Source organism: Mya arenaria, chromosome 17, assembly GCF_026914265.1.
Source record: "Mya arenaria isolate MELC-2E11 chromosome 17, ASM2691426v1".
Lineage (NCBI taxonomy): Eukaryota > Metazoa > Mollusca > Bivalvia > Myida > Myidae > Mya > Mya arenaria.
The window spans coordinates 18,516,877-18,532,546 of NC_069138.1; the positions used below are offsets into that span (position 1 = coordinate 18,516,877).

Sequence of the window (15,670 nt, forward strand, 5' to 3'; positions counted from 1 at the left end):
AAGATAATGACATTAATAGAAGGTTTCTACTTTGTGTAAGGTTTTCTGAATTTAAACATTTTTTTTGTCTTCAAGTCTCTTAACATTACCAAATAAAAAGAACTGTACTCCAGTTTGTATTATGTAAAATAAGATGTAATTTGGAAGTAACTGTAATTTGTTACAAAGATGGTTTAACCAAAACTTAATGAAAATCCCACATTGATTTCGTGCATTTATATATATATATATATATATATATATATATATATATATATATATATATATTAATACATATAGCCCGGAATAGTTGTAGCCCGGAATTATAGCTATTCTGGTTTTTTCGACCTAATCCTCCGGTACAAACAAAATTAAACCGTTGTAATATACACACATTACTTCGGAAACAATAGAGTCATTGGACTGTTACATGAATTTCAATAGCTCGAAATTCACCTTTTATTTGTTACTTCCGGGCTATATGTATTAACATAACAGGGTTTTCCCATGCTGGTACAAATAAAAGGCGAATTTCGAGCTATTGAAATTCGTGTAACAGTCCAATGACTCTATTGTTTCCTACGTATAATTCCGGGCTACAACTATTAAGAGCATATACTATCACACTCATCTGATATATTGGGGATTAAATTTATGTACCAGTACATTATCTTACAGAATGATAGTGATAGTCATTATCAAATTATTATCCTGATTAATAAGTAAGTTGTTGAGTGAAAACTATTTTTAAATTGAGACAATAAGGTGGATGACATGTTAAGTTATTGAAAGCTTTGAAGATTTTATACAAAAGTTATAAGTTGTCTCAATTTATGATTTCGAAAACCATTAAATTGGCAGGCCTAAGCATCATGAGCCACTCACAGACTTTGATGGAATTGGTAAAAGACAAAAAATAAATATTTACTTTCTTAGTGTTGCAATGCAAAAGATACTGGGCCTACTTTCTATCGAGTAAAACATTCTTAATATATACAGCTTTTTTCCATTTGCCAAATAATGGAAAATTATTTGAACTTGATTTTGAAAAATAAATATTTTTTATCCTGACTATATAATTATTTAGTCTTTAAAACAGACTCTCTTCCTTTTAAACTCTAAAATATCTTTAAAAATAAAATAAAATACATTTAAACCCATTAAGATTTAATTATTTATTTAAACAGGCCAGTCTGCACTGCCTTTTCAGTAAGGATTTTAGTCAAAATCATATCTTCGTAAGAACAAGACAGTACACCATAGGTAATTATGACCCCCCCCCCCCATAATTATGCATATTATGCATATTTGTATACATGTATTAGCTAGACAATATACAACGATAAGTGTATTGTATATATTAGTGAGCAAATAAATGCATTAATAAATAAATAAATACAGATTTATACTGGTAAATAGATTTATAAATATAAATATTTTAGGAAAGATAAACATTAGATAAAAAATATTATCAAAGCCTTTTTAGCCATATTGTATTGGCTGGTGGGGTTACTCAAAATTACCGTGCATGGTCCGCTTACAACCAATTAAATATTTTCAATAGCTCTGAGAATGATTCATACAATCTTTGATATGATGTCAGTTTTTTTACATGGCATGGCTTGACTTGATCAATATAAATTTTATACTATATGACTTGCACAATTCACATGACTTTTCATATATATCCTTTAAGTTTTGTGTGATAATAGATCTTTGATCTAAATTTGTGATTCAAAACTTAAAGATACATAATTATATATATATATTTACTGCTTCGGAATCACACTTTACACACAAGACATGTTAAAATAAATTATTGTACTCACTGTTTTTTAATTTAAGTTTATTCATCAAACTCTGTCACTCTAGCTGTCTCTGTATTATCAGCATCACACATCAACTAAAAAAAAATAATAAGAAGAATTATAACAAGAAAGGTTCAAGTAGTTAAAAAATATATGGGCTGTCATTCGACATATAGTATAACAATTTACCATGATTCCATGAAATATTTTTACAAACTAGCAAACCTGAACTCTTTAGTATTTTTTTTACATCTTTGTGAGATTTTGCATAAAGCATCTATCTAATTCTTTGTTAATTTACCACATTAAAATTAAAATATATTGATTAACTGTACTTTTATTTATTTTATAAATATCTTATATGTTGTGCACCAGTCAATTGTAACCCTGGCGCCCCCAGGTCCAAGGAATAGCGGGGACTTTGACTTTCGGTCCAGCCAACCCTGGGTCTAATCCCCTCCCCTGCGGGAACGAACTGATGGTAAAAACCCGGCCAAATGCCCCTGCACACCAGAGACTCTATATAAGGCCCAATCTCGGCTAAATTTGGCTCAAAGACAAAACCACTGCGGTCACCCGGCCCTGCGTGGCCACATAGAAAGTAAAAACACGGCCCATTTCCCGACTATTCCCAGTATACCCCCGGACCGGGGGGGGGGGGCGTGGTTAGTAACCGTTACAATTGACTGGTGCATTAGTTATAATAACTGAGAGGCCTCAAAGATGCTCACATGACTGTGACATTTTGACCTTTTAGCAGATTAGAACAAAGAAAGGATTTTTAAGAAATATACTCAATGAAACAGAGTGAAACTTTATTCAGGGGCTATACACCGTATAATGAAATAGCGAAAGAAGAGAAAATTGTCGAAAACTGACATGAATTTGGTATCAATGTGTACAATGCATTGAAACTAACTAACTGAAGTACCACATAGTTTACAATTAATTGATTTTTCACATTTTTTTTCCATTAAAAAAGATTACTAGGTGGGTATACCTAGTATAATTAATTATGCCCCCACAAAGTGGCGGCATATAGGGTTGCCCTTGTCCGTACGTACGTCTGTCTGTCTGTTCGTACGTACGTCCCGAAGATTGTTTCCGATCTAATTCTTGAAAACCGTTTGTCCAATCCTCACCAAACTTTAAACACATGTTTGTGACCATAATATCTTGATCAAGTTCGATAGTCATGGAAATCGCTTTAGTCATTTAGGAGTTACGGCCCTTTTTTGCCAAAAATACTTCAAAAATATATGTTTCCAATCTAATTCTTGAAAAGTATGTGTCCAATCCTCACCAAACTTTACATACATGATTGTGACCATAATATCTTGATCAAGTTCGATAGCCATGGAAATCGCTTTTGTCATTTAGGAGTTACGGCCCTTTATTTGCAAAAAAAGACTTGAAAAATACGTCCCGAAGATTGTTTCCGATCTAATTCTTGAAAACTGTTTGTCCAATCCTCACCAAACTTTTAACACATGTTTGTGACCATAATACCTTGATCAAGTTCGATAGCCATGGAAATCGCTTTAATCATTTAGGAGTTAGGGCCCTTTATTTCCCAACAATACTTAAAAAAGATCTTATCCGATCTAATTTTTGAAAAGGATTTGCCCTTGTGCAGATTATCCTGAATAATCATTATGGCTTATTTTCTGTGACAAAAAATCGAAGTGGGGGCATCCGTGTCCTATGGACACATTTCTAGTTTTTATGTGTGATCGGCTAGTCGATGTTATCACTTAATGTTACCAAGCTAGGTATATATTAAATCAAATAAACAAATGTAATCTTTCATAGCAGTGGATACAACACTGGACTGCAATTTTGGCGACCACAGTTTGAACCCGGTCTCTGTTATTTTTTCTTTACATTTTGATATTTTTTTACCAATTATGATATCAAAAGGATAAACATTTTATTGAATAATTGTCCTGTATACTGGGACTGACCCTACTGTTTGTATAGTCCATTGGTTAAAGAAAATAGATTAAAAAAGAGAAAAAAATAATTGTAAAGTGTGTGTTTAAGGTAGCACTACCCTAATGAAAACCTCCACTTGAAATGCTTCATTTTAATGTTTTATCCTTTATTGTTAAGCACATACCTACACATCTTTTGTGGGTTCATGTGAGCAGTTCAACTTCAAAGCAACCAAGAAGCTGACATACATGCCATATCCCCCGGAGGGGGAAAAATCCCCCGGAATTTCGACCCATCCCCCGGTCTCCCGGAGGGGGATGAAAATCCCCCGGAATTATAAAAAGTGTGTTTAAAATTACGTAAAATTATCACAGGGTTTAATTATATATGCCTGTTTACAGTTATAATGCCCTTCTTGTCTTAATTGGATTATCAACTGATGGTGTGTTTTAACAACACCAATTGGGTGACACTTAATAAGTCAGCAGGGCACATTTCATGCATTGTTTTGATTGAAACTGTCAGAATTTGCATAAGAAATGTCAATTAGACTGGTCAGATAAAAGGACGATTTTCATTGGTTAAAACTATAGGTTTTATCCAATCAGAGAGGATGTAACAAATTAAAGTGTTAAAACATGTGTCATTGTCATCAAAATGATTTATGATTTAAAGGTGACAGTACATTATTTGGTAAAGAAAAGGATTAAAATAACTAATAGACAATGTTGTTCTTTGTTATGACCCACTAATATGTTTACATACATGACATGACCTTCATCTCAAATATCGGAAAATAACCGAACTTCCAGAAGAGAAACTGAAAGTAGACAATTCGGATGAAATGACTTTTATTTATTTTAATATTATGGTGGTGATGTTTTTTATTTTTTGATGAATGCCAAAAGATGATATGTTTATGAACTTAAACAATAAATTATGCATTTGCTTTTTATCAGAAGCAAACAAATCTGACTATTTGGGAATTGAAATGAAAAATATTGATAAATCATTCCATTCTCTCTATTAGTCTGAAAGTCATCATTTATGATCATAATGAGCAGATTTTGTATCCAATTTTAGAGGAAGGTAAGCCCATTAAATTGTCTCTGAAACATATTTTTCTGTGAAGTATTCTATTTTGCAAGTGAGTGCTTTTATTATGCAATATGGCTGTGTCTCATTAAAATATAGATGAAGTGCTGGAAAAAGGGGTAGACAAGGTAAATTGGCACGTGTGTCATGCCCGTAATGCTACATGGCGATGATGAAAATTCTCTGGTATGTGACCCAAATCCCCTTAAATTCTGGACATAATCCCCTCGGGAGTCTTTCAAAATTATGGCAATTTGTTTTTTTGTACTTGCGTCTTAAAATACTTTGAAATTTTGTCGAATTAGACCTGCTAAAAAAAAAACCTGAATACTACCAAAATCCCCCTGAATTTTCAGACTTTTGAACATTAATACCCCTGAATGGTCTCAAGAAAATATGGCATGTTTGGAAGCATCTTTTTATTTTCCATTTCATTAGCTTACATTTTTCAACAGTAGTTTTATTAGAAAATAGTTATTTTCTTATACCGAAGGTAAAACATACTGTTTTTTTTTTTGCATAATGTTCCTAAAAGTTTAAAGATATTTCATATTGATAAGGAACAGGTCATGAGTATTTTTTTAACTTGTTGATTTCCCTGTAAAATGACATTCACAAGCTAAATCTTAGTAGACAAAAGAATTGTACGTTTACGGATTTTTGTATCTTTTTTGATATGGCAAATCCTTCACATACAAATTGTTTAGTATCAAAAATGGGTAGTTATTCCGATCGGGATTCTGGGTTAAAGCATTTAACATCTCAAAAATATCATAAAACAAGAAATATTACCAGATTATGTAATTTTATATCAGTTCCATACATAAAAATGTCATATCCTATGAAAAATTATGAGTTTGACGTTTATTTTTCATTTCTTGCTGTCAAAACATAGCGACATATACATGAAGGGCACCTGCAAGGCTTCAGGGCACAATTTTTAAACAATTGGAACATTTCAGCCATGGCTGAGTTGTTACGATTGTATTTACGAGGTCTATCTAGAAGCTTGTCAGTGGTGGCCGAGTTATTACGATTGGGTCGAGTTGTTCCGCTTGGCATAATTGTTGTCTGTGTCAGTCAACTTTTGTTTTATTGGAAAGGTAAATAATGTGTTTTAATGCAAAATAACTTTTCACTTACATGGTAAAGTATGAATATAAACCTTTATGATCAATTTAAACCATAAAATACTTCACTTAATACAATTTCAATATTTTTCAAAACACCCCCGCTTTTTGCACAAACCTGTTTAGACGTTACTGGCTAAGGTCACAAATCCGAACACTTTCTGATGTTTTTTATAATTATCTTGAAGAGTTTATGTTGTAGTAAGTTAAACTTTCGTATGAAACATCTTTAGTTCATGCGAAAACAGCTGTCAAAGTACAGATTCACGATCTCGTCAATAGAGGAATTGCACGAGCGGTAACAATTTACCATAACACCGGTTGATCCGCCATCTTGGAGGCTCTCGCGTAATTTCAACTTTCTTCAGCAATTTATCGCACGATTTTCTTCAAATATATCGGTAAATCAATACAGATGCAGATTTTATTGACACAACATGTCTAAGAAACTTTCATTTGCTACGGAGTATAAAGATAGCCTGGATAGTGTTGCCAAAAAGCGCTACGAGCAGAAGATAACCATAGTGGGTGGGGTAGACCCTTACGCAACTGATTTGGTTTGGTCAAAAGATGTGGCGTGCCTACCCTCAGTTACGCATATAGACATCGTTCACTATTTACTCTTTACCCCTAGTCCATACACGAAAGAAGATTTGAAAGCTTGGAAATCACTTGATGCTGTAAACCAACTCTGCAGTGGATGGGTGCAAGAGAGATCAAGTTACAAGACAAACAACCATGTCATAGTCACTGCAAAGGTATATAACTCAGCATTAACTATAATAATGTCTGTAAAACAGTGTAAAATTTTGAATAAATTGTTTTATTTCACTCACATTTTTATGTGTAATAATAGGTAAGTTGGCAATGTAGTAAACTAGGGGTCCAGGAAACAGTGCACCCGGCATGGGATGCAAACCCATGACCCACGGTATTACCAATGTGTTACAACATTGATCTGTCTACCCACTGAGCTTGCGGGCCGCCTGTCTTGAGTCAGTATAGATAGTCACTACACTCCTACCAGCTTTATTTCTCGGTAGGATCATATTCTCACCCAGCCGCCTCTGACTGCTATAACCAGTAAAATTAGAGAAGAGAGTTTATCTCATGTGGGCTCGAACCCATGATCCCCGGTATAACCTGTTCCTTGCTCTACCGAGCTAGCTGGGCACCTGTCATTACTTATTTATATAATATTATCATGGATTTCTTTTCAGGTATTACATTCACAACGACTTAGAGAGAAGCCACTTAGACCCTGGGTCATAGTGAAACCAGATGGTGTTGTGGAGGGGGCCCACTGTAATTGTATGGCTGGTCTTGGAGAAGCATGCACCCACATAGCAGCTCTTCTGTTTTCAATATCTGCAGCTGTGCAAATAAGAGATTCGCAAACGTGTACCCAGTCCGCAGCATATTGGAAGATTATACCAGCATCAGTGAAGACCATAAGGTATAAAACTGTAAGCAACATAAACTTTACCTCAGCAAAAACTGCCAAAAAACATTTTGATGATAATTTGCAGTGCATGAATAATGGAGAAATCCCAGTTACAAACACCCCTTCAGTAAGAAAAGTTAAAACACCTAGAGCATCAGAGGCAGATTTCATGTCATTCTGTCAAAAACTGTCAGTGTTAAAATCTAAACCAGCCGTACTATCAGTCATAGAGCCGTATGCTGCAGATTATGTTCCAACATGTGAGAAACGAGACTTTCCTTCAATACTTAGTGAACTGAAAGATCCGGATATGATTGGTGAGCCATTGTGCACAGTACAATCTAAATGTAAAAACATAAGGGTTTCATGCAGCAAAGAACAATCCGAAAATGTTGAGGTTGAAACTCGGCTGCAGTCAAAATCAAAGCTATGGAACCAGTTCCGAGCTGGTAGAATCACAGCATCAAACATGCGAAGTGTGGTTTTTACAGACCCTGACAAGCCATCGAAATCTCTTGTAAAGAAAATATGCTATCCAGAGACCCAGTGTTTCCAGACTGAAGCCATGAAGTGGGGAACAGTGAATGAAAGAGTGGCTCTAAAGCAGTTTGTGGAGTATACCAGCCCAAAGCATGAAAACCTGCTAGTGAGAGAAAGTGGATTTATTATTTCTGAAGATCTACCCTGCATTGGTGCTTCACCTGATGGTATAACTGCCTGTGACTGTTGTGGCAATGCATGTATTGAAATTAAATGCCCCTTTAATGCTAGAAATGATAAAATTGATGAGAACACATGTGATTTCTTAGTTTTAAAAAATGATCAACTCCATTTAAGTGAAAATCACAAGTACTATTACCAGATACAAACTCAATTAGGTGTATGTAAACAGGAAATGTGCTTCTTTGTTGTTTGGACATTATGTGATTTATTTATTAAAGAAGTGAAATTCAATCCAATTGTTTGGGAAGACATATGCAGCAAGTCAAAAGGTTTCTTTGAGTGTGCGGTTTTGCCAGAATTAGTTGGTAAAGTATTCACAAGCTTGCCAGTGCCAGCCAAACAGCCGGTATTGAATACTACTGATAATGTCAAGCAACCGGTATTAAAAGCAATAGAAAATGTTCAGTGTTCTGATACCCAAATGAAACCTGTCTTACTATCAGACTCCGAGGAAAGATATTGTTATTGCGACCAGGTTGAATCTGGTAAAATGATAGCATGTGACAATAACGATTGTTCAATTGTTTGGTTCCACTTTACTTGTCTTAAGTTGGAAAATTCCCCAAGAGGAAAGTGGTACTGCCCAGACTGTAGAAAGTTACCTGCATTCAAAAGACTCAGAAAGAAATGAATTGTTGTCTGATTTTTAACCCTGTACTGATTATGGACCCATGGATAGTGTGTGATGTATAGGGCTTGTTGGAAAAATATTGATATATATTAAATGTGTGTATCTGAAATAATTACGCACAACATAATTATTTCACATCATGTACTTATGTTCATATCATTTATATATCTGACTGTAAACATGTTTGTTGCTGTGGAGTAAAGAGCTAGATATAATTTTGAAAGGTTATCAATAATATATCCAACATAATACTCAGGACTGTTTTATTGTGTTGTACATTATGTTCATGTGTAATGACTTATTTGCTGAATGCTGTTGTAACTATGTTTGGTGTTCATTTTCAATGTTATATTTATTGCTATCAATCTATAAGTGAATTAATCAATTATACCAAGCTGGATATATGTTTTAGATGCAATATTAATGGTTCATAAATTATTCACTGCAATAAATAGTATCAAAAAACTCTGTTTGTCTTGGTGGTACATATACATTAACTACCCAGGTCATTATTAAAAATTTTAAGTTTGATATTATTGTAATTATTCCAAAAATGAAAATTAATTAATTTAATGAATTGATTCTTATGTTCAGTTATCTTAACCAAATGTATTGAACAAAATCATTAGTCATGCTGAATGTTTTCCCTTGTTTTTGGTGTTTGTATATTATATAGCGAACAACTATTTTAATAATGACCTAGGTAGATTGTGTACAGATACTGGCTACATAAAACTGATTGAATAATTACTAGAATAAATTATAATTTTATTTCATCAGTTTGTAATAGTACAACATAAACATGTGACACAAGTTATAAAATTGACAACTGAAATGTCATCACTAAGACATGTAATGTAGCAGACATTAGGGACAAAAAGAAAATTCCTGGATGTGCTTAATTGTCGTCAACACACATTTAAAACCCACTATAACCCTCTACTCAATAGAGAACTCATCCATTTACATACAATACACTGATTATGAAAGTCATAGAGTATATTAGGCATTTGTTCCGTAGCATAGAATTTAACCACGACTCCATACATGCATTATCATTTTACTTTCATCCTTCAGATCTTAATCTACAGCTACAATGGAGTCATTAAAATTAATCAGGGCACAGCATATCAATGCTATTTTGTCTATAGTTGACACATCATTTTCATCCTTTTGCATCAGAAAACGAATAGGAATGACACCATTCAAAAATGTGTACTTCTGGCGAACAAGTCCGATCACTCTTTCAACATGGATTCTGACATTTGCTAGTTTGCGTGTTGTTTCAATATCAGCAGCTGAAAGTTGATTTTGGCCTCGAGTGAACGCTGGAATATGAACATGACCGGCATGAGACCCTACACTTGCACCTATATCAAACCCACGGTCAGCTAACACTAAATCTCCTGGCATGATCTTGAAAAGAAATCCACAGTTTTCAGTCAAATGTTTATCACTGGTGCGACCACCCCAAGCTTTAGAAACAAAACAGACAGTGCCCTGAGGAGTTATACCAATTAAAAATTTTACAGTGTGGTGATGCTTATATGAAGACCATGTCTCGGCCCTGGCCTCTAAGCGGGAAGGTCGCTCGATGAAAACCTCGAAACAATCAATTATGACTGCACATTTTCTGCCAAAATGTTTCCTGAATTGCATCGGCATTGTCTTCTCAAGTGTTTCCCGGGCTGGCCAGTATATGGATGGATGCAGTCGTTCATACATAGCATCTATTGTGCTAGAGAAAAGTCTTGACACAGTCGATGGTGACACTTGGAATAAATACGCTATGAACATAGATGAAAGATTCAATCTCAATCTCATGAGTGTCATAATGAGTCGATGGTGACACTTGGAATAAATACGCTATGAACATAGATGAAAGATTCAATCTCAATCTCATGAGTGTCATAATGAAAATTTCAAACTTTGAAAGTGACTCGCTGCATGGTAAAAAGTTAGCAAGATACTCAAATACTACCATCAACACAGCATATGTGTTTATACCAGTCAGTTGTTTCACTTTATCATCATCCTCCACAAAGAATTCTTCGTTGAACAGCACTGTTTGTTGCTTTTTAATGCTTTCAAGTTCAGAACGAAGACTATTTATTTCACATTCCATCCCATTGATAAAACTAAATGTAATGTCTGTCTGCACACCTGTACTCACAAACTTGCTGTTGACATTCACATCATCGAAGTCTTCTATCACACTGTCAATTTCATCTCCACGTATCTCTTCTGAATACAACCTGCGCTGAGTCCGATTCTTGATTCTGTTATAGCGGCTTACACTTGGAGTTTCTTCAGGTACTGCGAGGATCTGTGCTCCACGAAGACCTATGCTTGGTGCCCAGTCGGGATTTAGTCTGTCATGCAGATCTGCTTTCTTGCCTGAAAGTTTTCAATATACCATGTGAGTTTCATGTTCTACAGACCGTTATAACTTGACAATAATTATGAAATAATGGGGTGGCATATTTTGGTAGCTTGAAACACTCTGGACTACTAATCCTGGGGTGCATGGTTTGAAACCTGCCTGGGGCACTGGGGTTAGGGTTATGGTACTTTTCGACTAGCGATGAATTGGTTCGACACACAATATGCTCGGATGTATCGGCAATAGAGACCACTCATGTTAAAGAAGGAATGGGTCTATTGGAAAGATCTGGGGTATCGCACCCAGACTCCTTGTATCACACATCTGTCTCTCCCTTGTGTATACCTCTCAGGCCATTTGCAATAATCCTTTAGGGAACAATGCTTATTACCTGCCAATAATACTTAAAGAGGGTACAACAGTACACGTCATGGAAATTTATAATATAAAAAATTCAGCTTATATATATATACTGCATGTACATTTGCAACTCATTACTGAAGTTCATCAAGCTACCTCAAGCACAGTAGTAAGTGTCATACAGTCAAGTCATTATAATGTTAAATATAATGTAGCAGCTTTTCTATTTCATCACATACCGCTTATGAAGTGAGTTGAACATATTCTAACATTGGTCAAATTTTTCGTGCTGAAGTCTTGGTTAATTCTTGCTAGCCATTCTCTTCTTCGGTCTGCAGTAAGTTTTTCCCATTCAGCGCCTTGATTTGTAATTACTGCAGGTAATCTATAATACTGCAGGTCTTTTTCACGATCTTTTCTGTGATTACAGCCATAAATAGAACATTTAAGTACCATTTTTATTGACTAACGATTTGTTTACATCGATCAGCTGTTCGGATGTGTTAATCACCGGATATTCCGTACTGCGCATGGGCCTCCAAGATGGCCGCCGGCAAAATGATTACGTAACATGAAATTCGTCTATATTATGTCGAAAATCGTTCAATTTTATGGATAGTAAATCACCCTTCAAAATACGCTATGGAGGGCACAAATACCGAACACTTGAAAAGCGAAAATACATGGTCATACAATTGACCTTACGACAGCGGCTTCTAAGCCACGCCCCCTGATATCAAGGGAGCTAACTCTGTCTATGTCCGTCAAACAAACGAGGAAGTAATGGCGTCTCGCGTCGTTTCGCTTTCCGATATTCCTGACAAATTATCATAAATGTGACATTACAATGCGAAAAAATTAGAAGTCAAAGGAATTTGTAACTGGCTGCTACATCGGAAGGCTCGATATATCCATAGAAAATGACGATATCTAACATTTACGGGGTAAAATCTATCCAAATCAGAGAAAATCGGATAGCCGCCATGTTGTCAATATTGACATCGATACAAAGGAAAAGCGTGTGTGTGACGCATACTGTAAATGCAAACAAGGGTAAGTTTAACTTTTAATAACACCGGTCCTTCTTACAGTATTGTTGAAACAAAGAATAAATCATAGCACAATATGAGTAAATCATAAATGGCCCAAATGGGGAACCCGGAAGTGACATTAAATAACAGTTACATGCCAGCTATACAGTATAACCTTGTATTCTATAGTATGAGCAGAAATGGTTTATTGGGGTTATGCATAAAAAGTTTCAGTTCTAAGCGATTGAACACTCTCCCTTATGAATAATAATGTAATAGTTGACAAGTGACAATCGTGGGTGATACCAATCTTTAACTTTTGCATTGCTCAAACATTCACATGCTTTGATTTTTGTTCTTACAGAAATTGTGAAACATGTTCACACACTCTGGCTGTAAAAGTAGAGCTGGGAGGAAAAGTGCCCCCCGGTGTGGGGCTCGAACTCACAACCACCAGAACCGCCCGGCACTCTAACCAACTAAGCTGACCGGGCAGCTGGTTCTAACCCACACACACTACCCTCCCCGCATTTACCGGTTAAGGCTGGTGGAGGGTCTCCTGCTATTTACCGTTGACAGTGATGACAAGTTTTACAAATAATCGGTAGGACCTATTTTAAAGCTTTTTGTAACATTTAGTTTTACTTTGCTGTACAAAAGTAATGGACTATTTGTCCAGAGAAAAACAACAACCACAAAACATTAGCTATTATCTTGTCAATATATCATTATGATATATAATTATGTAGAAAGCAAACATCAAAGGCAGTAGCATTTACAGCTAGTATTAAAATATTTAACAATACATGTAACTGATTTATTTTAATATTGGCATCTTTTATTTATTTCAGGAAAGTGTGGTCTTTTGAAGAGAGTTCTTGAAGTTGTTCAGCATGTTGTTTTGATGGATTCTTGGAAGGATGTACCTCTATGATGTTAGCTTCAGTTCTGGAGTATAACACCAGTTGTTGCATATTTAATATCAGATTTATTAAATACATTGTTGTTTTGCAAACATTACTTAAACTTTGATATTTCTTTGGTGTTTATGTATGATATTATAGGTGAATATCTCTTTATTGCAATGGCAAATATATTTTAAAATATATAGCATTAGCAGAAGTTATTTTTCACTGTTAAAGCTGCACTTTCACAGATTGATCACTTTGCCAACTTACACAGGATTCGATTGCATTTATCATATTTTGGCTCGGAGAAGTTTGCTTTGTGATTTATATATTAGGTCTTAATTTAAAGAATGCCAAAACAAGCCGATTCTGAGACAAAAAGTGTCAAACTAGAATTCTGTGAGAGTGCAACTTTAAGAATACTGTTAATCGAGTGTGCATGTGATCCGGACTCTGAACATTGAATGAACTATCATTAAATATTGTAGATTTACGTAAATGGCCCAAAATAAAAGAATAACAATGAAAATATGTACATGTTTGACTTGTTCTTTATTCATAATAAGTCTAAGTCTTTACAGCACATGTTTGGCAGAATCAAGTTCTAATGAACATAATAATTGATTTAAATGTACAGTGAAATAAATTGTTTTATACAGAAAATAATACCTTAATGATTCAGACCGATCTGTTCGGGTTTTCTTGATTGGATTTCCCGTCGACAAAGTGCTGATATGAAAATAAGAAATCTATGAAATGTGTCGGAATGACAGCTACAAAAGCCATTGTTTACATAGGAACCATACGAGTAGATGAGATTCGGAAGCATGCGATGGTTCGGACAAAAATTTAGTTGTACGATATTTCCTGATTTACTTTGAAAGCAAAGCAGTTTATAAAAACTACATAACGGTATCAACATAAATACCTCTATCTTGAATGAAATCAATCGTGTCCATGTTGAACCTGATATTAAATGGCCATTAATGCCGATTTGACAACACAAGCCAAAGCATAAATGTACGATGTTTATAGTTTAAAAATAGTAACACTTATTTAGGTCATGCACGGACAATTTCAGTATTAAATAAATTTTGAGTGGATTGAAATAAGTAGTTTTGTTCAAAAAAATACTTTTGTACAGACGTATAGATGTTTCGCCTTTGAACGATCTTTCAAAATTTCCATGTTCAACTGTTGATGAGGTCTTCCACAGAGTCTGATACAGCACTTGCATTTTTCTAAATAACTCGCTGGTTTCGACTACGGAACGAATTGGAAGCCATCTTTAGTCGGCCTGGCTACCTTGTATCCGAATTACAAGTGCCATGACAACACCTTTTTACCATAATACTTAAAAAGGCGAGGAATTGCCAGCGCATGTATCTGACGGACTCGGGTCAGTTTGACGGACAAAATGGCGGATAGCAACACGGCTTATCAGCCCTACATTCTGATTGGCTGATAGGACCTGTCAATCAAATCCTGTCGTAAGGTCAATTATAATTAAAAAGTATGCTATATTAAATAAATGGCATTTTTTAGAAAAATGCTTAACAAAACAAGATGAAACTTTGCAAGTGTGACCAAGGCAAGCCTCTGTATTGATCTAGATCATCGAATAATCGATCACGGTAAACAAACGCGTGTTTTAGCTGGTGTTCAGGATTTGTGCCCTGTTAGGAAATGTACCGTCAACCAGTAAGGATTGGAAGAATGTATTACACGTCTATAATTTTAGATTGGGGGGCCAGGGGGGGGGGGGGGGTAGCTGGTAGCTACAATAATGAGCGATTAGGGATACTTATTTTGACATTTCATGTGTATCCCTGTAACTGCCATAGTCTTAAAATCGTCAAAAGACCCATTGATGGTCATTTAGGTGGACTATGGGGGGGGCATGGTTACAATTGACTGGTGCAACCACTGGGACACCATTTTTTATTATTTTGATATTTCTTAAAATACTCGTTGACGGCTATTTAGGCAGAGTAGCCCCACTCCCTGTCGAAATGTGGATAAGAAGAGGACTGTTTCAAGTGAACGTTCTTTACGAGATGTCCTACTTATTGACTGTTTATATATTCAAAAATCAAGACAAAAATTAAATGGAAAAAATAAATGACTTACCAATGGGTGTTTGAGATATCCATTTGGCACCACTTTAGTGCCATTCATCGCTCTTCAAAGCTCCATAATACAAAATCATTCGTCTAACACAATTCCCGACATCTTAACACAGA

General features: G+C 35.2%; 2 protein-coding genes and 1 long non-coding RNA gene across 3 annotated transcripts; 2 read left to right on the forward strand and 1 right to left on the reverse strand.

Annotated features, from left to right (window-relative positions):
* The first annotated feature begins 6,240 nt into the window (after positions 1 to 6,240).
* LOC128223238 (uncharacterized) lies at positions 6,241 to 9,180 on the forward strand. Its single transcript, XM_052932528.1, has 2 exons — positions 6,241 to 6,705; positions 7,168 to 9,180. Exons 1-2 carry the CDS (start codon positions 6,385 to 6,387, stop codon positions 8,743 to 8,745), a joined length of 1,899 nt encoding a protein of 632 aa, XP_052788488.1. The 5' UTR covers positions 6,241 to 6,384; the 3' UTR covers positions 8,746 to 9,180.
* Positions 9,181 to 10,483: 1,303 nt separating this feature from the next.
* LOC128223239 (uncharacterized) lies at positions 10,484 to 11,922 on the reverse strand. The gene is made up of 2 exons (XM_052932530.1): positions 11,883 to 11,922; positions 10,484 to 11,142 (listed from the first exon to the last, which is right to left on the reverse strand). Exons 1-2 carry the CDS (start codon positions 11,920 to 11,922, stop codon positions 10,484 to 10,486), a joined length of 699 nt encoding a protein of 232 aa, XP_052788490.1.
* A 1,036-nt stretch (positions 11,923 to 12,958) lies between these two features.
* On the forward strand, positions 12,959 to 13,962 carry LOC128224537 (uncharacterized). The gene is made up of 2 exons (XR_008259498.1): positions 12,959 to 13,123; positions 13,371 to 13,962. It is a non-coding gene; the product is annotated as an uncharacterized LOC128224537 (long non-coding RNA).
* The last annotated feature ends 1,708 nt before the right edge of the window (positions 13,963 to 15,670 follow it).